The sequence below is a fragment of the Daphnia pulicaria genome, chromosome 8 (assembly GCF_021234035.1).
Source record: "Daphnia pulicaria isolate SC F1-1A chromosome 8, SC_F0-13Bv2, whole genome shotgun sequence".
NCBI classification, from domain to species: domain Eukaryota; kingdom Metazoa; phylum Arthropoda; class Branchiopoda; order Diplostraca; family Daphniidae; genus Daphnia; species Daphnia pulicaria.
The window spans coordinates 523,136-545,667 of record NC_060920.1 but is presented as its reverse complement, the minus strand read 5'-3'; the positions used below and the strand labels follow the sequence as shown (position 1 = coordinate 545,667).

General features: G+C 38.6%; 5 protein-coding genes and 3 non-coding genes across 12 annotated transcripts; 5 read left to right on the top strand and 3 right to left on the bottom strand.

The window, feature by feature from the left end:
* Positions 1-739: 739 nt before the first annotated feature.
* Positions 740-5,951, bottom strand: LOC124312636 (xanthine dehydrogenase/oxidase-like). The gene is made up of 10 exons (XM_046777122.1): positions 5,722-5,951; positions 5,580-5,637; positions 5,412-5,508; positions 5,060-5,331; positions 1,990-4,895; positions 1,791-1,918; positions 1,540-1,715; positions 1,275-1,471; positions 1,039-1,206; positions 740-941 (listed from the first exon to the last, which is right to left on the bottom strand). Exons 1-10 carry the CDS (start codon positions 5,767-5,769, stop codon positions 891-893), a joined length of 4,101 nt encoding a protein of 1,366 aa, XP_046633078.1. The 5' UTR covers positions 5,770-5,951; the 3' UTR covers positions 740-890.
* A 2,086-nt stretch (positions 5,952-8,037) lies between these two features.
* Positions 8,038-10,648, top strand: LOC124352543 (zinc finger protein 737-like). Of its 5 annotated transcripts, XM_046802067.1 has the most exons (10): positions 8,038-8,171; positions 8,465-8,730; positions 9,003-9,182; positions 9,251-9,292; positions 9,393-9,473; positions 9,553-9,639; positions 9,709-9,765; positions 9,825-9,908; positions 9,987-10,097; positions 10,165-10,648. In XM_046802067.1, exons 3-10 carry the CDS (start codon positions 9,171-9,173, stop codon positions 10,309-10,311), a joined length of 621 nt encoding a protein of 206 aa, XP_046658023.1. In that variant the 5' UTR covers positions 8,038-8,171; positions 8,465-8,730; positions 9,003-9,170; the 3' UTR covers positions 10,312-10,648. The 5 variants fall into 5 exon arrangements, with proteins under 5 accessions (XP_046658023.1, XP_046658024.1, XP_046658026.1 ...); XM_046802068.1 differs by lacking the exon at positions 8,465-8,730; XM_046802065.1 differs by lacking the exons at positions 8,038-8,171; positions 8,465-8,730 and adding an exon at positions 8,748-8,907.
* An 835-nt stretch (positions 10,649-11,483) lies between these two features.
* On the top strand, positions 11,484-12,663 carry LOC124352542. The gene is made up of 4 exons (XM_046802064.1): positions 11,484-11,702; positions 11,771-11,905; positions 12,036-12,285; positions 12,401-12,663. The coding sequence occupies exons 1-4, from the start codon at positions 11,532-11,534 to the stop codon at positions 12,493-12,495; spliced, it is 651 nt and encodes a 216-aa protein (XP_046658020.1). The 5' UTR covers positions 11,484-11,531; the 3' UTR covers positions 12,496-12,663.
* LOC124352541 lies at positions 12,581-13,790 on the bottom strand. Its single transcript, XM_046802063.1, has 4 exons — positions 13,542-13,790; positions 13,293-13,427; positions 12,962-13,208; positions 12,581-12,881 (listed from the first exon to the last, which is right to left on the bottom strand). The coding sequence occupies exons 1-4, from the start codon at positions 13,725-13,727 to the stop codon at positions 12,784-12,786; spliced, it is 666 nt and encodes a 221-aa protein (XP_046658019.1). The 5' UTR covers positions 13,728-13,790; the 3' UTR covers positions 12,581-12,783.
* Positions 13,791-15,198: 1,408 nt separating this feature from the next.
* Trnad-guc lies at positions 15,199-15,270 on the top strand. The gene has a single exon. It is a non-coding gene; the product is annotated as a tRNA-Asp (tRNA).
* Positions 15,271-15,467: 197 nt separating this feature from the next.
* Positions 15,468-15,539, top strand: Trnad-guc. Its single transcript has one exon. It is a non-coding gene; the product is annotated as a tRNA-Asp (tRNA).
* Positions 15,540-15,747: 208 nt separating this feature from the next.
* Trnad-guc lies at positions 15,748-15,819 on the top strand. The gene has a single exon. It is a non-coding gene; the product is annotated as a tRNA-Asp (tRNA).
* A 295-nt stretch (positions 15,820-16,114) lies between these two features.
* Positions 16,115-18,030, bottom strand: LOC124352577 (ribokinase-like). Its single transcript, XM_046802111.1, has 7 exons — positions 17,714-18,030; positions 17,551-17,661; positions 17,362-17,494; positions 17,010-17,301; positions 16,852-16,943; positions 16,559-16,753; positions 16,115-16,466 (listed from the first exon to the last, which is right to left on the bottom strand). The coding sequence occupies exons 2-7, from the start codon at positions 17,607-17,609 to the stop codon at positions 16,290-16,292; spliced, it is 948 nt and encodes a 315-aa protein (XP_046658067.1). The 5' UTR covers positions 17,610-17,661; positions 17,714-18,030; the 3' UTR covers positions 16,115-16,289.
* Between the last annotated feature and the right edge of the window lie 4,502 nt (positions 18,031-22,532).

The window sequence follows — 22,532 nt, the reverse complement described above, 5'->3', positions numbered from 1 at the left end:
CTAACATTTTTAAAATGTTCCTCAACTTCTTGGTTGATGACTTAACTGTTAAAAAAGGAGGCATAGAAATTTTACTGACAACCAAATTTATTAAAATCAAGAAAAAAATAGTAAACAAAAAGAGTTAATAATAAAACAAAAAGGGTTAAAAAAATAAAAGTGGGAAAATACAAAGTAAAAAGATGAATAAAGACGAAATCGAAATCGAACAACAAAAACCAAATCAAATAATTAATACTCTCCACTCCCATAGCAGAAAACTTGTCTTGCTAGGGAAGATCCAAACTTTTTTTTCTTTTTGTTTACACTGCTGAGCATGCACTGACAGTTGGAAGGTTACGCAAAAAAAGCGAATTCACTGCCTAGGATTCGGCAACCAGCTAGGTAACAAGTACGCAAATTAAATTTTTAAAACAGTAATGAAAACAAATGAAACCCCGTTAGGACATGTATCAAATTTTGACAGAATTATGTACAAAATTTGGTGACGATTGGTCATTCAGGGAAGAAACGTATAAAGGATAACTAAATGGACATTAAACCCTCTGAATTTCACTACTAGCTACTACTACCTTACCCCCTATACCCCACACCCTATATTGTTAAGGACCTTCGTATATAAATATACCTCAGGGATAATGTCTTTAGTCTTACAGTCTTTATTGAATTTATGAAGTCAACCTCTTATTAATGGAAGTGTTATCGTTTAAAAGTAGTACTGAATTAATAAAGTTCAATAAACATTTTCCAAGTTTCCGTATATTAATTTCATAAATTTTCAACGAGTAGGCCTATGTAGTTTTAAAAAAATTGTGATAGTTGCACGAACAAAATTTTCGGATCAAACATGCATCGGATATTCTATAGCTTTTTTATCTATAAAAAGCAAACTAGACCGATGCTGCCCACGGCAAAAATGTACCCGGTTCGGGCTTCGAAACCTATAAAATTGTAAAACAAAAAATTTTGAAATTAAGCAACTCGGCCATAGCCAAACCAAACAGAATCCAAAAAGAAAATGTTAATTTTTATAAAAACCTTTTGAATCAGGTGGTCTTCGCAGGCCATTCGAATGCGTTCGGCCGTGGCGGGCGAATTGATTGTGAAGTTTCCGGTTAATCCGGATTCAGTTCTGGCCGAATGGATGGCGTCTTTGATAGCGAAAAACACGCTGGATGCTAAGAATAAAGGTGGCTCTCCAACGGCCTGTCAAAACCAAAGATTATGATGTATATAATCCATCGTAAATGAATCAAAGAAATTGAATCTTATACTTTAGAAGAGTAAACAGCATGCGGATTGGGACAGCCTCGAAGAAGAGAGACGTTAAACTCTTCCGGAATGTCATCAGCGGAAGGAATTTTGTAATTAGACGGCCCACGCGTGATGACTTGGCCGTTGGCCGGCGAGAAGAGCGGTTCTTCTAGAGTGAACAAACCCAGTCCTTGAACGAATCCTCCCTCGACTTGGCCTGGACGTAGTCAATCATATTTACTTTTATGACGTCTAATTAAATCGAATTAAATCATTTATTCATACCGATATCGATGGCCGGATTCAAACTTTCACCAAGATCCATGACTATATCCGTCCTCAATACCCTGTGGTTGCCCGTCAGACAATCGACTTCAACGACGGAACAAGCTGCGCCGAAACTAAAATACCGGAAAGGAGACCCGCTGTTGGTGGCGAAATCGTAGCCAATGCCTGGAGTCCTTGACAATTCAAATCAAATGAATAGTTAACTATCAATTTCAAAATTTTACAAAACCAACTAAAAATGTCTTTACTTGTAGAAGCCAGTTGTTGAGAGACTGATGCGCTGGAAATAAGCTTGCATGACCCACTCTTGCCAACTTCCGTCCGGATGGGCTTTGCGGATGGGCGCTAGTCGATCCACCAGAATTTGACAAGCATTCTACGAATAAAAAAGGAATGAATGAAATTTCATTATAAATAACGGCCAATAATAATCTCATCACAACGTACAAGAACAGCCATGCCGTTGAGGTCAGATCCGGCGCTGGCTGCCGTGGGCGACGTGTTGGGCACTTTGTCCGTCGACGTCTCCGAGATGAAAATCAAATCGACGGGGATGTTGAGCGCTCGGCTGGCCACTTGGAGCATTTTCGTGTGCAATCCCTGGCCCATTTCGGTCCCTCCATGGGTCAACAACACCGATCCGTCTTTGTAGACGTGCACCAGAGCTCCGGCTTGGTTGAGAAACAGGGCCGTGAAAGCGATGCCGAACTTGGTGGGAATGATGGCCAGTCCGCGCTTCTTGAATCGGTGGAGTCGATTGAAACTTTCAATTTCCTTCCGGCGGTCTTTCAGGCCAGCCAGAGCTTGGCACTCGTTCCAGCAGCGATCCAGCGTGCAGTAGTCCAGCCGTTGGTTGTAGTGGGTGCTGTCGCCCTCTCGGTACAGGTTGAGCGATCGGACGGCCGTGGGATCCAGGCCCAGGTAAGAGGCCACGTCTACCATGACGTTTTCGACGACGGCCATGCCTTGAGGGCCGCCGAAACCGCGGAAGGCCGTGTTGGATGGCAAGTTGGTCCGGCAGACGATTCCGTGACAGCGGAGATTCTCAATGCGGTAGGCGTTGTCGATGTGGAAGACGGCCCTCTCCATGATGCCGCGGGAAAGGTCCATGGTGTTGCCGCCGTTGGAAAAGAGTTGGACGTCGAGGGCCGTCAGCCGGCCGGTCGAATCGAATCCGACTTTGTATTTGGCCAGAAACGGATGGCGGATGCCGGTGCTCATCATGTCCTCGTCACGGTCCAGCATGCAACGGACGGGCCGTTGAAGCCGGTAGGAGGCCACGGCGGCCGGAGCAGCCAGCACGGCCGATCGAGTTTCTTTACCGCCGAACCCGCCGCCCATTCGCTTGACTCGGCAGACGACCCGATTGGCCGGCAGGCCCAAGACTTCGGCGACGACTTGCTGGACCTCCGATGGATTCTGAGTGGAACTGGTGATGTCCATCTCTCCGTCCTCACCTTTTGGCACGACCAGAACCGATTGCGTCTCCAAGTAGAAATGCTCCTGACCACCCATCTCGAAAGTTCCTTCCAGGATATGCTGGGCATTCCGGAATCCGGCCTCGACGTCTCCCTGGATGATTTCACGGCTGTGGCCTTGGTAGAAGGAATTGTTCTTGATGGCGTCTTGAATGGTGAAGATGGCTGGACCATCAGACGGACTGTAAGTCACTCGGACGAGCCGGCTGGCCCGCTGTGCCAGCGCCAGATTGTCGGCCACCACGCAGGCGATCACCTGGCCGCAGCAGGTGACCCGTTTCGAAGCGAAGACTTCCTCGTCGTGGATGATGGGTCCGAAAACGTTCCGGCCGGATGCGATATCTTTGGCCGAGAAGAAGCCTCGGACGCCTTCCAGCTCCAGAGCTGCCGATGGATCGATGGAGACGATTTCGGCGTGGGCTTGATTGCTTAACACGAGAGCCATGTGGAGTTCGCCGGCCACGGGTGGTAAGTCGTCGCAGTAAATGGCCTCGCCCGTCACGTGTTTCTCGCCGGCCACGTGAGCCAACGGCCGGCCGACTGGATCCAGATCGAGCTGATCTTTCGGTACGAGTTCAAACAGCTGGGCGGATTTGAATTTCCCGCGCTCGATATCCAATTCAGCCCCCGACAGGTTGTCCGGAATGGAGCTGGTCACGATCCGACGGGCGACCAAATCCCTCAGGACTTGGAGGTGAAATTTGAAGAAGAAACTGAGACAAAGTGACTGGCGATATGAACTCATTCCGCCCGGAACGGAAGGCGGAAGCGGCAGGTCTTCCAGCATCCAGCGGCAAACATCCTCCACTAAAGAATCGTCGTCCCAGCAACGGCCGACCAGCTTATCCATCGTCCCAACGGCCATGACTGTCGTGGGCGCCATGCCGCCAAAGGCCATGGACATTTCCTGGATCTTGCTGGATCCGGGATGGAAGAGGACCCGGAAGGCGCCATTGACGATGGCAATGTCGTCCTCCCTGCGGCGTGACTGTTTGTATCCATTGACGTATTCATCCGCTTTGGTGCGGGGGATGGAAATGTTCAACAGGATCTCTTCCGGCTGGACAATGTTGCGTCGATATCCAGTGAAGAAATGGTTGTCCATCGTAACCGAGCGGATGCCTTTCGAGTGACTCTGCAACGTCAGGACGCATCCGGCCGCCATGAAAAGCGGATTCAAATCCGAAATGGGACTGCCCGTCATGATGTTTCCGGCGATGGCCGCCACGTTTCGGATTTGTTTTCCGGCGAACCAGTGCAGCATTTGATTCAAGGCCGAAAAGAATCGGGTCGACTCTTTGGGTCCCTGCTGGACTTGTCGTTCCAGCTCTTCCTTGAACATCGACAAAGTCACGGCGCCGCCCAGGATCAGCCCCTCTTCCGTCCGTTCGATGGCCAGCGTTTCGGCGATCATTGCCGGGCTGATGAGGACTGGATAGTCGCAATGTTTGAACTTCATTTCCAGGGCGACTTCCGTGTTGCCGACCACGATTTTGGCGTGCGGGAATTGGGATTTGAGCTGGAGGAGCTGGTCCAGTCGGGTCGGCCTGTACCAGGTGACCCGCTCTCCCCTGACGATGAGATATTGCTGGTCCAGCTCTTCGCTAAGCTGCAGCAACGGCGGGAAGATGGGCTCCTGACTGTCCAGGTAAGACTCTTGGAAATCCGACTCGTTGGTCAGAGTCGTGCAAATGGATCGCTGGATCGTGTCCCGGTTTCCGTTCAAATCGTCGTCGCCGTTCCTCTGAGACTGGCCGTTCTGGCCGTCCATGCAGCAGCCATTGCCGTTGGCCTGGCCGCCGCAACAACCGTCGCGAGTTAACGTTCGACATCCTTCCAATATGGGTCGGTATCCAGTGCAGCGACAAAGGTTACCTGGACACAACAAGTTAAACGCATAAATTAAAAAGAATGTTCAAGGTATTCCTGTTTGCAATGACCAGCAGGAGTAGCATGCTTTTAAAATAAATGGACAACCCTGGGGCTATTTCCAGACATCCATAAAAATGTTGTTTGATGGCGGAATGAATTTATTTTACCTTGAAAGCCTTCCTCCACTTGGGCCATTGATGGCAACTCTTTCTTGTTGCTCCTCAGCAAGGTGTACATGGACATGACGAAGCCCGGGGTGCAGAATCCGCATTGAGAGCCGTGGGCTTTGGCCAGACGCTCCTGGACGGCGTGGAGGCGCCTCTTGTGTTGTTGTCGCTGGCCTTCGACATCACCTGGCTGGCCGATACCTTCCACCGTGGTGACGGCCAGACCGTGCACGGCGCATATTGGGGTCAGGCAAGCGTTGACGGCGTAGTGACTGGTAAATCATTTTAAAAATAAAAATAAAACGATCAAAGAATGGCGGATGAAATTTCTTTGGAATTGTTGGAATCCTACAGGATAGTTTGGGCCGTTCGGTCGTAACGAGAAATCATAACGGTACAGGCTCCGCATCCTCCTTCTCCGCAGCCCAGTTTCGTACCAGTAAGTCGCACTAAATAATAAAGTCAAGTTATAATATCGAATGAGAATAACAAAGTTAATTCTTTTAAAAATAATAATTACATTTAGTGCGAAGATAAAAGAGAAGTGTCCATTCAGGTTGCGCCGATTCCTCCACCACCTTTTACGTAATAGACATCACATTACGTGGCTGTTGATTTGGTCAAGAGTTATGAAATCAAACTGCAATGTTGTTGTTATTTACCTTGGCACCGTTCACGTAAAACACTAAACTCGACACGGATTCATCCATTTTCTCCGTCGTTCACTTTGTAAAGTTTTGATAGAAAACTGAAGGAATTGTTGGAACGTCCAAGCATATGAATAGCACGAAACCAAATGTTACACTGTAGTCTACTACAGTGTCTGCTATTCCAAGTCTGCTTTATACACCGATAAATGCACAGCCATGAGCATGCCCGTCAGCGTTTTCGGTTTTTGATGGGAATTTTCGATAAGAGCGCAAGAGAAAGAGATGGGCGGGATGCCTCGGGGGCTAATACAAAACTAGTTTCTTTTTTATTTTCTTTACTTTTAAGCGCCAAGTTATTGAAAACAAAAGCGATATCGAAAGTTAATCCGATACACACACCATTCGAACGTAAGCGGTTGATTTTTATCAGCCACAGAGCCGGTGGAATACAAAACCTGAGATTTGGTTATCAATTTTGGCACGCGTTATTACAAAGAAAACAAAAATAATAAATAATACGAGAGTAAAATTTACCATACTGGACTCGCATTTCACGAAGAATTTAGACAATGCAACAAATGAAAGCATTATTAATGATTAGGTCACTATTTTTATATCTTGCACTTTCTTCGGAAGGCTTTGAAATTTGAAACGGGCGGTTTCCCGTAGCCACTATTATTTCCAATGGACGATAAACACGTGTAAATATCAGTAAATATGATATGTTAACAATTACACAGTTACAGTTATTTGATATAAGATTATGTCACTCACCTATACCTCGTAGGAGAAAATTTTTCCAGTCGTACTGAAGGCCACACAATGTGTGAATTGTTGATGCACACAGGGCAATGCTCCATTGGCTTTTTTTGTGGAAACTCATCATGAGAAATTGTTTGCTTTCCAAAAGCTGGAATACGGAAACTCTTTTGAATGCTGAACTTGCAAGTTCAAGTTAATCTGAAAAACAAAGATGCACGCATAAACAAAATTGACTTTTATTGGTGAATTGGTTTTATACCTACGGTAACTTTCAGAGCTAAGTGAAGGTGGTCAAAAACATTCATGTTGTGTCACGTAAAAATCATTCTCAAAGAGACAAGAGTACAGTGACCATGTAAAAGCTGGCAAAAGAAACATCATCAAACTAAATTATTAGGATTCATGTTTCCCTCCATTATAGTATGTGACACTCCATTCTGTATGTTTAGGGTACCTAAATTTTAGGAAATTTAGGCTAATTAATTTTCCAGAACAAACATATAGAATTACACTCGTTCATCAAGACTTGCATATCATGTTTGTGATGTCGGCGTTTCCTCATTTTATGGCTAGTTCATTTTTTCAAGCTAATGGAGACGAGAGCAGGATTCCAATTTCTCTTTAATAATATGAAATCGAGATTCGAGATAGCTATTTTCAGTCCATGGAATAATGCTAAAAATCGGCCATCAATTCTACTCCACATCTACAGAAGCATGACAGAAGGAAAAAAAAAAAAAACTTTTCAAATTTCCCATCGTGTCGTTGCTAACGAAATCGCGCGATTTCGTCTTCTACGACTTCAGCGATCCAGCAGCAACCGTTTGGACTTCGGAGTTCTGGCGCGTAAACTTATTTTTAAATTTCTAATGATTATAAACATTAAAAAAAACGGTTCAACAATAAAATTTATCTTGCTTTATGTGCACGAAAAGGAACATCTCACTGACATACTAAAATAAATAATATCTCTGTACTCAAAATAATAATTTAAAAAGACGAAATAAATATCATTGATTTTCGGCCGCTACGGCAACACCATCGGTCTCGTTCCTCCTGATTCCGGATTCCGTGAACGGATTATAATTGTCTGGTTAGTAAAATAAAAACAGCCATATTTAGCGATACGATGTAAGATATAGACATTAGCTTAATAATTTTCTAACAGTGATTCTTCATTCTTATCATTTATAAACAAAGTTATGGGGGAAACAAATCCATTCTTGCAATTTATTTGAGGCTAAAAAATTATTTTGACTACACTAAATATTTTCCTTTACAATGCGAATACACTACAAAAGTCTGACAAAAGTGCGAAGAAGAAAAAAAGGATTCCGTCGAACCGGAATTGAACCAGTGACCTAAGGATTTCGATTGCCGCTACAGTCCTCCGCTCTACCATCTGAGCTATCGACGGTGTTAATGTTATGACAATTTTATATATTTATACGTCGCTTTTTGGTGCCTTGGTACTATCTCAGGGGTCGTTTGGCTCTACCAACGGTGATAGTAAATGCCGCTTTTTAGTCCGCTCTACCCTTCGAGATTTTGACAGTGTGAGTTGTATCGTGTGTACTGTGAAAGTTTTGTCTCTTTATACACCGCTGTTGAGGGCTAGTGGCTCTCTATTGTCTAATGGCTCTATCAACGGCGATAGTGTAGGACGTTTTTGGCTTTTTGTACAAGCGTGTAATACTGGGGTAAAGAAATTTTTTTATGATTCCTCTTTCTAATTTTTCATGGTTTTCCTTTCATTTTCCTACCTTTTGAACGAGAATCAATTATTTTGAAAGAATTGGGTTTTCCAAAAGTGCGATGTTAAGGTCTTAAATCTTAATCAAATTTTCGCCACACGCTAGATTTTTACATTTTTTCTATATTGAATTAATACAAACGAAATTTGGTAGGCGTATATTTTAAATTTAAACATTCTTTGTTAAGCTTTATCGTAATTACAATTTGAAAAATAAATATATTCACATTTTCTTTACAGCCTTTTTCAGCCCGCCGGCTCTAAACTGAAGTTCTTCTCTTTAAAAAAAATCTAGATGACGGAATTAATTTTGTAAGGAAGTTCGCACTTCGCAGTAGCAAGTAAAGTTCATGGGAAAAAAAAATATTGATTACTTGTTCAAGGTAAAAAAAACAAACACTAGAATTACTGAAATAAGAGAGGGAATATGAATATCGAATAACGAATATAACGTTTCTTGGCCATGAGTTTCATGACTCTGCCACTGGTGGCGCTAGCGATTGCAGGTAAAGAATTTTTCGTAGTAGAACCACTGCGGATTTTGGTGCAGTATTGTAGTTGACTTTTTGAACGTGTCTGTGTCTGTTTTCTCTCCTTTCTTTCATCGCTTTTCATATTTTTAAAGATAACATTTTCTCGTGTGCTACTATTGCGAAAATTACTCTATGTCAACAAAGAAACAAGTAGAAAATTCTGTTGACTGAAGTTTCTGAATATAAAATTTGAATGGTTTATGTCATTATGCTACCAAGTAATTTTCCTCGCTGCTGTGTTATAGTCTTGCAGGATAAAGTTTGCTAACAAGATCTAAAAACATAGATATGGTTCACTTACTGAAGATCTGAATAGAAACTGAAACTTGCTCAAAAACTTCAGTAATGTTTTGATCCTAAAGTTCAACCCCTTCTTCGGCCCTTCCTTCCAGCAGAGTTGTATTAGCTTATCAATGGCAAATAAGGTAATATTCTTATTGTAAACAATCATTCTGTTTCTTTAAAGAATTAAGACTCAAGAATTTTTCTTCAGGTGTGTCTACAAAAAAGTCAGAAATGCCCAATCTGTTCTGAGGTACAGATGATACATTTCTTATCTATAGTGATTAACTGTTATAAATTTATACTGTGATGGTAATTGTTTATGCTTTGTTGCTTATGTTTGCTGAACTCAGTTCGTGAGCAAAGGGAATAAGAAATCTCATATCGACATGCATTTTAGAATTAAAGAATGGCAATGTCAGTTTTGCAAAAAGGTTAGTAACAAAATTTTATTAATGTTTTTTTCCAGCAAGGACAACTTTGAGTGGTGTGAAAATAAAGTATTTATTATAGGTTTTCTCTAACTGGGAAAGCTTTCAGGCTCACCAACTAGTTCACTCAAAAACGACAAATTCAAATGAATCGCTGAATAACAGTGACGCAAGTTATTTTACAAACTTATTCGTTTACACTAGAATTAATTGGTTTGCAAATTTTCTTGAAATTTAGGTGATTGTGGATTCTGGTTCAAAAAAATTGCAGTCAAGGTGCAAATATTGCCCGAAAGTAAGGTCATTATCGGGTGAGAAAATGGTTCCATATTAATGAAATATTGGTTTGTGTAGAAATTCAAGTCTCCATCGCTAATGACGACCCATGTGCTTAGACACTCCGACAAACGGCGCTACACCTGCCATCTCTGTTTTAAAGTACTAACATTTTTTTGTTTGTTTTACAATTCCATATAGCATGCTACATGCCTTATTAAAAAATGAATTTGAATACAGGAATTTAAAGACCCTTATTACATTTGGGAGCATTTGAAAACCGCCCACCCGAAGACAAACAACAATTCCATAACAGTAAAGGAAATGTTTGATCGTCAGAACTCATCAAAGGTAAGGGAAAGAGCAGACTGCTCGTTGCTGTAGCATTTTTAACATCCCGCTTATTTTATTTACGTAGAAGCCCATTGTGACGCCAGTCGAGTTTAATGGAAAGGATTTTCAGCTCAAAGTTGGAGTACCAGATTCTATGAAAAATGTTAACCTGTGGCCGAGGGTTATTTTGTCACGAGAGTTGACTGACGCCATGTCCAAGTGTGTTTGTTAACCCTTGGAAGAAGGCAAGAAGCCGTACTTTTTACAATCAAGCTTAGCTTAGAAAGAACGAATCTTCAGTAATCGAAAAATAGATTACTTTTATTAATTTCTTTGGTTCAAGTATTTTTGACTATGCTTTAAACGCTATAACAATACCCGTTGACGGCTTTATCCATTTTTTCCTCCAATTGATACTGATAGTAACTACAAGTCTTTTTGTAAAGTATGTCATGCGTGATGCGACATGTTTGTGAAGAACACAATTTTATTATGTCTATCCAGCTACGTACGTCTTATTGTAACCGTAATTTGTGTTGGAAGTTTGAACATTGATTTTTTAAAAATTATTATTTAGGTTTTTTAATTTTATTTGATTTCAGAGATTCACATATATGAAAGGTTCGGCGAATTGTAGTCATCGTTTTTTGTTTAAATTTCAGAGTTTACGCAGTTTTTTAAAACAAATTTCTAAAAACAATTCCTCTACTTAACGCTTGTTGCGGATGGGACTATACAGCACAGCGAAAAATGTCAGAAGAAATCAGGAAGAGCGGGAAATTGTAAACAGGAATTTCTCATATAGTGAAAATCTCTGCTCAATTTTTTTGTATCATAGGATGTTACATTAAACTCGGTTTGCGCGAAACGTTATTGGGAAGGGGAATACGGTAAAGCTTAAGTACTACTATTTTCAGTTTGTTTACTACATATGTCGATAACTGTTTAAACAATGACTTTGCATGGTCAGTATGGTATCTGGGTGAACACTGACACCCCACAAAGGTCAAAATTGATCTAATCTGGTTCATACTCTTCTGTGATCCGTGTGTTTTTTTGTTTTTTAAATTAATAACTGATTATGCATTCAACCATTATTATTTGATATATAATGGCAGTGAATACCCTACGTCTCCTTCAATATTCTATAATTTCTATCTTTATCAATTTGATTTAAATTATTAGTACAGTAGTAATACTGTTTTACATAATTTTTAAATAAAATGTGTTTACGTAACATTTTCTCCAAATCTGTATGAATGCCGTTACGCCATATGTATCCCATTTCCAGTCCCATTTTTTAAAGTAGAGATAAAAACAAAAACAAAAAATAAATAAATAATAATGTTATATAAATTTGTGATTGATAAGAATTTGGTTATGTTAACACCTCTGCTCGATCAATACCCTTATAGTTTACTCTAACTACTGCTCTGGACAACAAGCATCAACATGCGAGTTATTATTTTCTCAGTCTTGCTGCTGGTCCTTTCGTTTTCAACAAATGATGTAGTTGGTCATGGTATGATGTTCGACCCGCCGCAGCGATCGTCCATGTGGAGATTTGGTTATGAAACGCCCGTCAATACAATGGACAACTTCCTCAGCTGTGGATACGTTGGGGTAAATATCAGAAATTCTGCACCACAATAGCAATTAATTAATGTATGATTTATAACTTTAATTCACAGATTCAATACGATGATGTTAATCAAGGGCGCTGTGGTGAATGTGGCGACATTTGGAGCGATCCTCGCCCTCGTCAAAATGACGAAGGTGGGCTCTACGGTACCGGGACGATTGGTCGAGTGTACGAACAAGGAAGTGTAAGAGATATATAATTTTTAACTCTCTGCCATTATTTGATTTTGTAAATTAATTGAAAACATTTGTCCGCATTTGTCTAGTTCGTCTAATCTTTATTATACTGTTCTTCTTCGTCTTATCTTAAATTAGGTCATTGACGTCACGATTAACTTGAACATCAGCCACCTTGGGTATTTTGAATTCCGCTTGTGTCCCAAGAGCTCGGCTGAAGAATTGGTCACTCAAGATTGTTTAGATCAAAACTTGCTAACACTCATTGACGGAACGACCAGATTTACTGTCGATCAGAATATTGTCGAAGTTCTGTTCATAGTGCAAGTCCAACTACCGGCTGCTATTTCCTGCGAAAATTGTGTCCTTCAGTGGTACTACAGAGGAGGTGACCATTTTACATAATATCCATTTGAGAAATTTTGGTGCTGTTTTTTCTCTTTGTCAAGTGAATTATAATTTCACGGATTTTTTTAAAATTATTATTCTGTGACATCATAAAGGTGGGAGAGTTGGAGATTGCGGAGATGGTACAACAGATTACGGGTGCGGTGACCAAGAAACTTACGTCAACTGCGCAGATATTGCAATTCGATAAAACCTCAATTCGAGAATTTTAATTTCCATTTAATTAAATTCTTGGATTAAAATTACGCAATTGTAGCGTTACCAAAATTATTTTGGAAATTTGCGGTCTATATCTCGTGTAATATATTCATGAATTAGGGTACACATGCATGATAAAAATACATGAATTTTAAGGGGTGCTATGTTTAGTATGGTTTCTTGGTGATACAGTCCGTAAGCGTCGTCAAGGAAAATCTGAAATTCCATGATGTAATATGATGCTCCCTGATATCCAGTCTGAATTGAGAAGTCATTATCTCTAGGGTAATATGCTTATATCAGCGCAGTTGACAAACGTCTCCTGATTGCCACATCCAAGTGCACCAGTCCCATTTGCGCATACGCCCCACGAATTTCCTGGTGAACAATTTTTTGTTGCAAACATGAAAATTTTATTATTTCAATAGTTATATTGTACGAATTAACCTGTATGGTACCTGTATTATACAGCCATTGTAGCACACAATTTTCGCAAATCAACCCAGCAGGCAGTTTAACTCTGGGAAAGTAAGGTTTCGACTCTTGAGATGGAAGGTAAAACCTTGTCGTGTCATCGGTCATTTTCAGCAAGTTGGCGTTTAGACACTCTTGCGTAACTAATTCGCTGGCCGAACTCTTTGGGCATAATCGAAACTCGAAATATCCCTTGTGATTCGACGATATGTTAACTGTAATGTCAATAATCTGCACACAGCAAATCATTCAAATCATGTTCAAAATTAAATGGAAATAGAAATCGATAGAAATAATAACGGAAATTTCGTTTACTGATCCTTGGTAATAAGTTTTCCCTTTAATTCCTGTGCCGTATTGACCTCCTTCGTCGTTGGGTCTTGGACGGGGTAAACTCCATTCGTCTCCGCATTCCCCGCATCGCCCTTTATTAATGTCATTATATTGAACCTATATTAAAACATATGAAGGTAAAAACCTTAAAATCCACATTCGGTCGATTATACTAATTTTAAAAACATTTTAAAAAATGGAAACAATTAAACCAGTTAAATAATTGATTACCCCGAATCCTCCGCAATTTAGACCGTTGTCGTTGTAGTTAGGAGGTACTTTAAAGCCAAGCCTAAACATCGATGATCGTTGCGGTGGACTCAGCATCATCCCATGACCGACTACGAGTGTTGGAGCAATCGCTACCACCAGCAAAACGACCAAAACTGATGGAAATACTAAAGCTTTCTGTTCCATTTTCAAGCTGTAACTTGATTTTCACGAGAAAATTTTTCATCTACAACATATTCGTTGATTTAAAGAGTGGCACTTTATATAGGTAGGCCCAGCAATGAGCAATCATATAAGACATCTTGTGCAATATGTGTCCGCTTATCTCAATTTTAATGGCCGCATTAATTGAATGTCATTGCGGCATAGGGTTCATCGGCATGGCTGTAACAAATTCGGTGGTGTTACTTAGTTGATTAAAGCATTTAGAAAATATATGTTAAAGGTGAAAAAATAGGATTACTTTTTCCACAAATGACGTTATACGGGTACAGGTACACAATTAAATTCTATTGAAATATATTTAAAAAACATTAAATAATCCCGTAAATAATATCCGCCGTGCTTTATCTCGATAACTGGTATTATATTCCATGAAGATTAATACTTACTAGATTTTCTCGTATTTAGTCTGTGTCGGTGGAAAATTCTTGACTTTTTACTGGATTTTACAAAACCTTGTCTCACATGCAATACATATTTTTAATCCATGTTTATCAAATTATAGCAAACAACACAATAATTGTGGCTAATGCTGACTACATTTTCTAGTATTAAAATGTATAACAAAAAGAGTCAATAGTAAGTAATAACCAGCTTATTAACAATAAACAGCCATTTTCTGGCTGATTGATCACTTGTTGATCACCGCATGTTGCCCTAAAGCGCCCTAAAGTTCATAGCTATAAAATATCGTAAAATCTAGACAATAAAGCAGATCACACGTCATTTCCTCATACGAGATCATAACACCTAAGATCTTATAAGTTTGCATCAGACGCGAACTGATGGAAACGACGATTATGTGGCATGAGGTTATGGTGGTTGATCAGATAAAGAAATAACATAACTGGTTTTTAGTATCAACGGCAAATTTAACCGCGTGTGCTCCTCGGTGTGCTCTAGACATAAGTTAATTAACCGATAGCACGCTTTGATGGTTTGATAAGAAAGTGAGATTTCATAAATGAGTGAAAATTGCCTCAATTTTCATCGCTGTTTTTTTTTTCGGGGAGAAACAAAGGAATTTACTAGTATTCCATACTCCCCTCCTCCCATCTCACCATCCGATCCAACAAAGCAACAACCGGCGTTACTATTACCTTTACATTTTTCCTGAAATGTGGCGCGAACGACTTGCAGCTTGTAATAATACAACTATGCCCTTGCATTCGTCTTTCACAAGTACGCTTTTTAGATACTGTAAGACCTAGCTGTAACCAGGCAGTATAAGGGTTTGGAACCGGCTGTAACCGGACAACTGGCTCTTTTTAGCAGAATCATTTATGTAGTAAAAATGTGATCAATAGAAAAATATTGGAAAATACAAAAATCATTTGTTTTGTTTGAAGCGATTTAAAACGACTTGGAATTTTTAATAATCTCAACTTCCTACTGTACTCAAAAATGTTTTGTTTATTTTTCTTTGAATTAAATATCCTCGATAGTATAGTGGTGAGTATCCCCGCCTGTCACGCGGGAGACCGGGGTTCAATTCCCCGTCGGGGAGGATATTTTTTGAACTTTAATACAATATGCATTCCGCTATTAATAGACATATACACTGTTAATCGTCTCTTATTATTCTATCGAGTTCTCATTGCTAGTGGTTGGTTTCTCTTCGTCGTCCTGGCACCCGATATTTTTCTTTCCTGCCCTGTCAAAGGTTGAAGAAATGTTTTCAAGTAACAAATAGGACTTGACAAGTCCTCGATAGTATAGTGGTGAGTATCCCCGCCTGTCACGCGGGAGACCGGGGTTCAATTCCCCGTCGGGGAGGATTACTTATTGAGTTTTTTAAGATTTATGTCTTCTTCCATTAGACATATACCATATTTATCGTTTCTTATTATTCTGTCGAGTTCTGAGTGCTAGCGGTTGGTTTCTCTTCGTTGTCCTGGCACCCGAAATTTTTCTTTCCTGCCCATTAAAAGGAGAGTTTCCCTATTTTGAAAATCTATTGAAGTAACTTTTCGGACTCGTCAAGTCCTCGATAGTATAGTGGTCAGTATCCCCGCCTGTCACGCGGGAGACCGGGGTTCAATTCCCCGTCGGGGAGGATAATTTTTTTCGCTCTCATAATGCTACTTTTACACTTTATTAACACAAATAAAAGATCAAAGTTTGCTATATGTTTTTTTTATTTTTTTGATATTTTCATTGTTATTCAAGTTTAATAATAAATGTTTCTACAAGGAACTTCAACTTTATTCATTTATTCCATTCATTCACAAGTTTCACAAGAATTTATAATAACATTATAATTGAGATTAAAAGATTAAAGATTCTTCTTAAAATAAAAAAAGGTAACCATGTGTACAATTTAAGCCATGCAAAGAAATACACTTAAACAATTTAAATCGCAACCGAACATTTTTATATTTTTATTTTTGTATTTACGGTTACATTTTTAGATGTATATAATTGTTTACTGGGTTAACTACAAAACAAATAACGTTTTCCTTAATTAATTATTTCATTTTTATTAACACAAAATAATTTTAGAAAAAGATGCCATGCCCGCCATAATTAAAGAGGAAATAATTCAGACAATTCATTCCATTTGGGGAAGCTAGGTTGAGTCCCATTACGTTGTACGCTCACTGAAGATACAACACAGGCATATTCTATTGCTTTAACGAGAGAAAGTTCCGGGCGCGTTGCAAGGAAAAACGCCAATGCTCCTAGAAAACAGTCTCCAGCTCCCTACACAAGACAAGTTAGATGAACTATAATTTGTATCAAACTTTTTATGACTTATTAATTAAATAGCAATCAACTAAAAATATAGTAATTACAGTGGTGTCAATCGCAGACACGTTAGGCGTCTTTATATGAACAGGTTTATTCGCATCTTGTCTAGACAACAAAACAGCGCCTTGATCTCCCAGTGTAATCAGTACGTGATTCTTACAACCTTTCTCCAACAAACACCTTGCTGAAGCAGCAGCTTCGTCTAAAGATCGAACTGGAAGTCCACTCGTTACTTCAGCCTGTCGGATCAAAATTACATTAAGCATACAGCAAGAAAAACAAGTCGCCGCGATTTCAAAAGCGAGAAAATTATAATCAACTTCAACATTCCTTTTACCTCAGTTTCATTGACACAAAATATGTCACTGAGCTTAAAAAACTTTGCATCCAAATCAGAACAGGCAGGTGCAGCATTCAGTATTGTTAGAACTACAAATAAAACACAACCGTTTTAATGTTGAACGATATACCTTGCAAACATGTAGAGTAATATACCTCCCAAATCATTCGCCATCTGAAGAGCAGCTAGCGCTGTCTCCTTTTCAATTTGATTTTCACACAACATCACTTGGGCAGTAGAAATCATCGTCTTTGCGGATATAATATCGTCGACGGTCAGGTATGCATTAGCTCCGCTTACGGTGATCACTCTATTTTTTCCATCGGGTAAAACAGTCAGCTGACCTACACCTGTCAATGCTTCATCTGTGAAAGTTATGTGAGTTGTGTCTACCCCCTCAGTTGTCATGGTTTTCAAGTGCTCTTCTCCAAAAGAATCTTTTCCTAACTGTTCAAATAAAAATATAATCAGCCATGTCTTTTTTTCATTGGGAACAGTCCACAATACCTTTCCAACCATAGATGTTTTAGCACCTAAACGAGCAGCAGTGACACACTGATTTGCTCCTTTACCACCACAGCACAAAACTAGTTGGCTTCCAATAATTGTTTCTCCTCCATTTGGCAAACGGTTTACATACCTGTAAAAAAAAATGGATTCAAATTCAACAAGCACAACTTACAAAATTCAAGTTACGTGACAACATCAGACATGAAGGAGCCCACAACAACAACCTGGGTTGAATGTTTTTCCATTTCTTTTGAAAGGTCTAAAATTAGTTTGTTGCACTTTTCAGCTTCACTTTACCTATAAAATACTTTAGATATTTGGGGTATTAGAACTTTTCAGTCGTTAGTACTAGTCAATCAAAATGTTCGTGCTGTTGATAGTGCAATGCCTGATGTTTGCACATTTTATCTCTTAATTATCGGTTTTCATCTTGGTGCAGTAACAATACGACACTCGTCATTTTTTGAGGCTGTGTTCGTCATGATTTATTTACATTTACACACCGATTAAGAAGGTTTTTTTTTTATTATGAGGCACTGGTGAGGAGATCTGGCGGCTAGATTTGTCACCAGGTGATGGGCGTGGATTGGCCCTTTCGCCCCTTCTTTGTTCTTGCGTTATTATTTTGTTTTCCGTTTCATTACTTCGTTTGGTATCTAAGCATGGTGTTAGAGTCTTGGAGGAACCACCTCTCCATACCCATTCTGCTACTTGCGTTTTGCGTTGCCAATTCTTGGATCTTTTTCTTGGCGCAAATTATTCGCTTTCCAAATTCCAAACTTGGCGACTTTGCAGTCACAACAAACCAATGAATTTTTTTTTAAAGATTTTTCCCATCTTGGCAGAGCTATAGAATACATGTAGCGCCACTGCCATGTTAACTCCTCCTCTCGGCAATTTTCTCTGGGCTGAAGCCAAGTTGACGAATCGATAGTGAAAATCGGAGCTAAGATATCGATCTCGCTCCTTGCCACTCCTCCACTTTTCTCTCTATTCCTATTCCCCACTTCCCAACACACCCACCGTGGCGCTTATAGCTGAGGGACAGGACAGGCAAGCAGGCTTCACTTCCAGAGAAAAAAAGCAATGGAAGGGCTCACCATATGAGTGACGGTACCAGTTTTCTATAGCTCTGTTCAAGGTTAATAATAAATGTTTCTATAGGGCTCTTCGGGGTCTTTTTTATTGAGCCATTTTATCTGGCAACGCTGCGTGCCGAAGCAGATGCGCCTGTGTTAGGGATAGGAAAGGCATGGAGTAGGAATAAGAAGTACTCCTTTATTCCCTCTTGGCTTCCAAGAGGGTCCTGGGGGTGTTATTAGGGCGGGTTTTTTGGTCTTTTTGCGGGTTTCGTGCAAATTCTTTCTTGAATCTTGTCTGTGGTGGGTAGGTGAAGTTAGGCTTTATGAGACGGACTAGTTGATACTAAAATAATCACAATCCGTTCAGCGGATCGTGAAAACTAGCCTGTACAACATAAGTCCTTCGCTTACTGACATCTAGCGGCGCGTTTAATTTAAATTGGGGGTTGACACATTGTGTGATGACACAGTCTTTGAAAATTTAGGAATTTAGCTTTGGCTGTGGGTTACACATGAAGTATTGATAATTTTTTCTATTTTTAATCATACTAACCGAATCGAAATGTTGCGACGAATGCAACATGAGCACTTGGGGCGGTTCCCCACTGCACCGTTTTACTTCATAGTTTGTATCGATAACAGAAGAAAGAAATGAAAGGTGATTATTTTTATTCGCAATAACTAATTCAATCGTTCAATTGAATGGTTGAGAAGACGAATACCAAATGAGAAAACGCGGGGCACCCGCCCCATGGTACCATTCACCATTGGGACATTGGGAGACATTGGTGTTTGCCAAGAGCAGAGGTCACCAAATCTCAAGGCGGACACCCAATGGCCTTTCTTATCTTATCTGTATCTTATCTTTCTTTTTGAAAATATAGGAAACACTGGACCGTTCAACTGAGAGCAGAATCAATCAGAACGTTTCAGACTTTCAGTGATTCAGTCATACTTTTTCCGTCCGAGACTGAGTCATTGAAATTCGTTGAAGTGGTGATTTTCAGTTCCTGGAAGATTTTCTATCAACCCTTATTTCTATTTCTTTTCCTTCATGTATGTCTTAATAGATTCATTGATTTTAAAGACTTGAAATAGTGTATTGGACATCAAATAACATATCCTGTAACAAGGAAACTGTTTAAACCTGTAAAACAATCAGAATCGTCATTTCAAATTCATTGAAGTGGTGATTTTCTGTTCCTGGAAGATTTTCTATTAACCCTTATTTCTATTTCTTTTCCTTCATGCATGTCTTAATAGATTCATTGATTTTAAAGACTTGAAATAGTGTATTGGACATCCATTAACATATCCTGTAACAAGGAAACTGTTTAAACCTGTAAAACAATCAGAATCGTCATTTCAAATTCATTGAAGTGGTGATTTTCAGTTCCTGGAAGATTTTCTATTAACCCTTATTTCTATTTCTTTTCCTTCATGCATGTATTAATAGATTCATTGATTTAAAAGACTTGAAATAGTGTATTGAACATCCATTAACATATCCTGTAACAAGGAAACCCTTTGAATTTGTAAAACAATCAGAATCGTCATTTCAAATTCATTGAAGTGGTTTTTTTCATTTCCTGGAAGATTTTCTATCAACCCTTATTTCTATTTCTTTTCCTTCATGCATGTCTTAATAGATTCATTGATTTTAAAGACTTGAAATAGTGTATTGGACATCCATTAACATATCCTGTAACAAGGAAACTGTTTAAACCTGTAAAACAATCAGAATCGTCATTTCAAATTCATTGAAGTGGTGATTTTCTGTTCCTGGAAGATTTTCTATTAACCCTTATTTCTATTTCTTTTCCTTCATGCATGTCTTAATAGATTCATTGATTTTAAAGACTTGAAATAGTGTATTGGACATCCATTAACATATCCTGTAACAAGGAAACCCTTTGAATTTGTAAAACAATCAGAATCGTCATTTCAAATTCATTGAAGTGGTTTTTTTCAGTTCCTGGAAGATTTTCTATCAACCCTTATTTATATTTCTTTTCCTTCATGCATGTCTTAATAGATTCATTGATTTTAAAGACTTGAAATAGTGTATTGGACATCCATTAACATATCCTGTAACAAGGAAACCCTTTGAATTTGTAAAAAAATCAGAATCGTCATTTCAAATTCATTGAAGTGGTTTTTTTCATTTCCTGGAAGATTTTCTATCAACCCTTATTTCTATTTCTATTCCTTCATGCATGTCTTAATAGATTCATTGATTTTAAAGACTTGAAATAGTGTATTTGACATCCATTAACATATCCTGTAACAAGGAAACAGTTTAAACCTGTAAAACAATCAGAATCGTCATTTCAAATTCATTGAAGTGGTGATTTTCTGTTCCTGGAAGATTTTCTATTAACCCTTATTTCTATTTCTTTTCCTTCATGCATGTATTAATAGATTCATTGATTTAAAAGACTTGAAATAGTGTATTGAACATCCATTAACATATCCTGTAACAAGGAAACCCTTTGAATTTGTAAAACAATCAGAATCGTCATTTCAAATTCATTGAAGTGGTTTTTTTCATTTCCTGGAAGATTTTCTATCAACCCTTATTTCTATTTCTTTTCCTTCATGCATGTCTTAATAGATTCATTGATTTTAAAGACTTGAAATAGTGTATTGGACATCCATTAACATATCCTGTAACAAGGAAACTGTTTAAACCTGTAAAACAATCAGAATCGTCATTTCAAATTCATTGAAGTGGTGATTTTCTGTTCCTGGAAGATTTTCTATTAACCCTTATTTCTATTTCTTTTCCTTCATGCATGTCTTAATAGATTCATTGATTTTAAAGACTTGAAATAGTGTATTGGACATCCATTAACATATCCTGTAACAAGGAAACCCTTTGAATTTGTAAAACAATCAGAATCGTCATTTCAAATTCATTGAAGTGGTTTTTTTCAGTTCCTGGAAGATTTTCTATCAACCCTTATTTCTATTTCTTTTCCTTCATGCATGTCTTAATAGATTCATTGATTTTAAAGACTTGAAATAGTGTATTGGACATCCATTAACATATCCTGTAACAAGGAAACTGTTTAAACCTGTAAAACAATCAGAATCTTCATTTCAAATTCATTGAAGTGGTGATTTTCTGTTCCTGGAAGATTTTCTATTAACCCTTATTTCTATTTCTTTTCCTTCATGCATGTATTAATAGATTCATTGATTTTAAAGACTTGAAATAGTGTATTGAACATCCATTAACATATCCTGTAACAAGGAAACCCTTTGAATTTGTAAAACAATCAGAATCGTCATTTCAAATTCATTGAAGTGGTTTTTTTCATTTCCTGGAAGATTTTCTATCAACCCTTATTTCTATTTTTTTTCTTCATGCATGTCTTAATAGATTCATTGATTTTAAAGACTTGAAATAGTGTATTGGACATCCATTAACATATCCTGTAATAAGGAAACTGTTTAAACCTGTAAAACAATCAGAATCGTCATTTCAAATTCATTGAAGTGGTGATTTTCTGTTCCTGGAAGATTTTCTATTAACCCTTATTTCTATTTCTTTTCCTTCATGCATGTATTAATAGATTCATTGATTTAAAAGACTTGAAATAGTGTATTGAACATCCATTAACATATCCTGTAACAAGGAAACCCTTTGAATTTGTAAAACAATCAGAATCGTCATTTCAAATTCATTGAAGTGGTTTTTTTCATTTCCTGGAAGATTTTCTATCAACCCTTATTTCTATTTCTTTTCCTTCATGCATGTCTTAATAGATTCATTGATTTTAAAGACTTGAAATAGTGTATTGGACATCCATTAACATATCCTGTAACAAGGAAACTGTTTAAACCTGTAAAACAATCAGAATCGTCATTTCAAATTCATTGAAGTGGTGATTTTCTGTTCCTGGAAGATTTTCTATTAACCCTTATTTCTATTTCTTTTCCTTCATGCATGTATTAATAGATTCATTGATTTTAAAGACTTGAAATAGTGTATTGAACATCCATTAACATATCCTGTAACAAGGAAACCCTTTGAATTTGTAAAACAATCAGAATCGTCATTTCAAATTCATTGAAGTGGTT

What these genes read in the sequence shown, in the direction of transcription:
- LOC124312636 (XM_046777122.1), bottom strand. Translation starts at nt 5,769, where the DNA reads ATGGATGAATCCGTGTCGAGTTTAGTGTTTTACGTGAACGGTGCCAAG. An exon ending in CGAACGGCCCAAACTATCCT is followed by an intron (nt 5,332 to 5,411) that starts GTAGGATTCCAA and finishes ATGATTTACCAG; the next exon opens with TCACTACGCCGTCAACGCTT. An exon ending in AAGACCACCTGATTCAAAAG is followed by an intron (nt 942 to 1,038) that starts GTTTTTATAAAA and finishes ACAATTTTATAG; the next exon opens with GTTTCGAAGCCCGAACCGGG.
- LOC124352543 (XM_046802068.1), top strand. An exon ending in GGTGCAAATATTGCCCGAAA is followed by an intron (nt 9,766 to 9,824) that starts GTAAGGTCATTA and finishes TGGTTTGTGTAG; the next exon opens with AAATTCAAGTCTCCATCGCT. An exon ending in ATCGTCAGAACTCATCAAAG is followed by an intron (nt 10,098 to 10,164) that starts GTAAGGGAAAGA and finishes TTATTTACGTAG; the next exon opens with AAGCCCATTGTGACGCCAGT.
- LOC124352542 (XM_046802064.1), top strand. Translation starts at nt 11,532, where the DNA reads ATGCGAGTTATTATTTTCTCAGTCTTGCTGCTGGTCCTTTCGTTTTCA. An exon ending in TCAGCTGTGGATACGTTGGG is followed by an intron (nt 11,703 to 11,770) that starts GTAAATATCAGA and finishes TTTAATTCACAG; the next exon opens with ATTCAATACGATGATGTTAA. An exon ending in GAGTGTACGAACAAGGAAGT is followed by an intron (nt 11,906 to 12,035) that starts GTAAGAGATATA and finishes ATCTTAAATTAG; the next exon opens with GTCATTGACGTCACGATTAA.
- LOC124352541 (XM_046802063.1), bottom strand. Translation starts at nt 13,727, where the DNA reads ATGGAACAGAAAGCTTTAGTATTTCCATCAGTTTTGGTCGTTTTGCTG. An exon ending in TAAATTGCGGAGGATTCGGG is followed by an intron (nt 13,428 to 13,541) that starts GTAATCAATTAT and finishes GTTTTAATATAG; the next exon opens with GTTCAATATAATGACATTAA. An exon ending in AAACTTATTACCAAGGATCA is followed by an intron (nt 13,209 to 13,292) that starts GTAAACGAAATT and finishes TGCTGTGTGCAG; the next exon opens with ATTATTGACATTACAGTTAA.
- LOC124352577 (XM_046802111.1), bottom strand. Translation starts at nt 17,609, where the DNA reads ATGGAAAAACATTCAACCCAGGTTGTTGTTGTGGGCTCCTTCATGTCT. An exon ending in GATGGCGAATGATTTGGGAG is followed by an intron (nt 16,944 to 17,009) that starts GTATATTACTCT and finishes TTTTATTTGTAG; the next exon opens with TTCTAACAATACTGAATGCT. An exon ending in TGTCTGCGATTGACACCACT is followed by an intron (nt 16,467 to 16,558) that starts GTAATTACTATA and finishes TGTCTTGTGTAG; the next exon opens with GGAGCTGGAGACTGTTTTCT.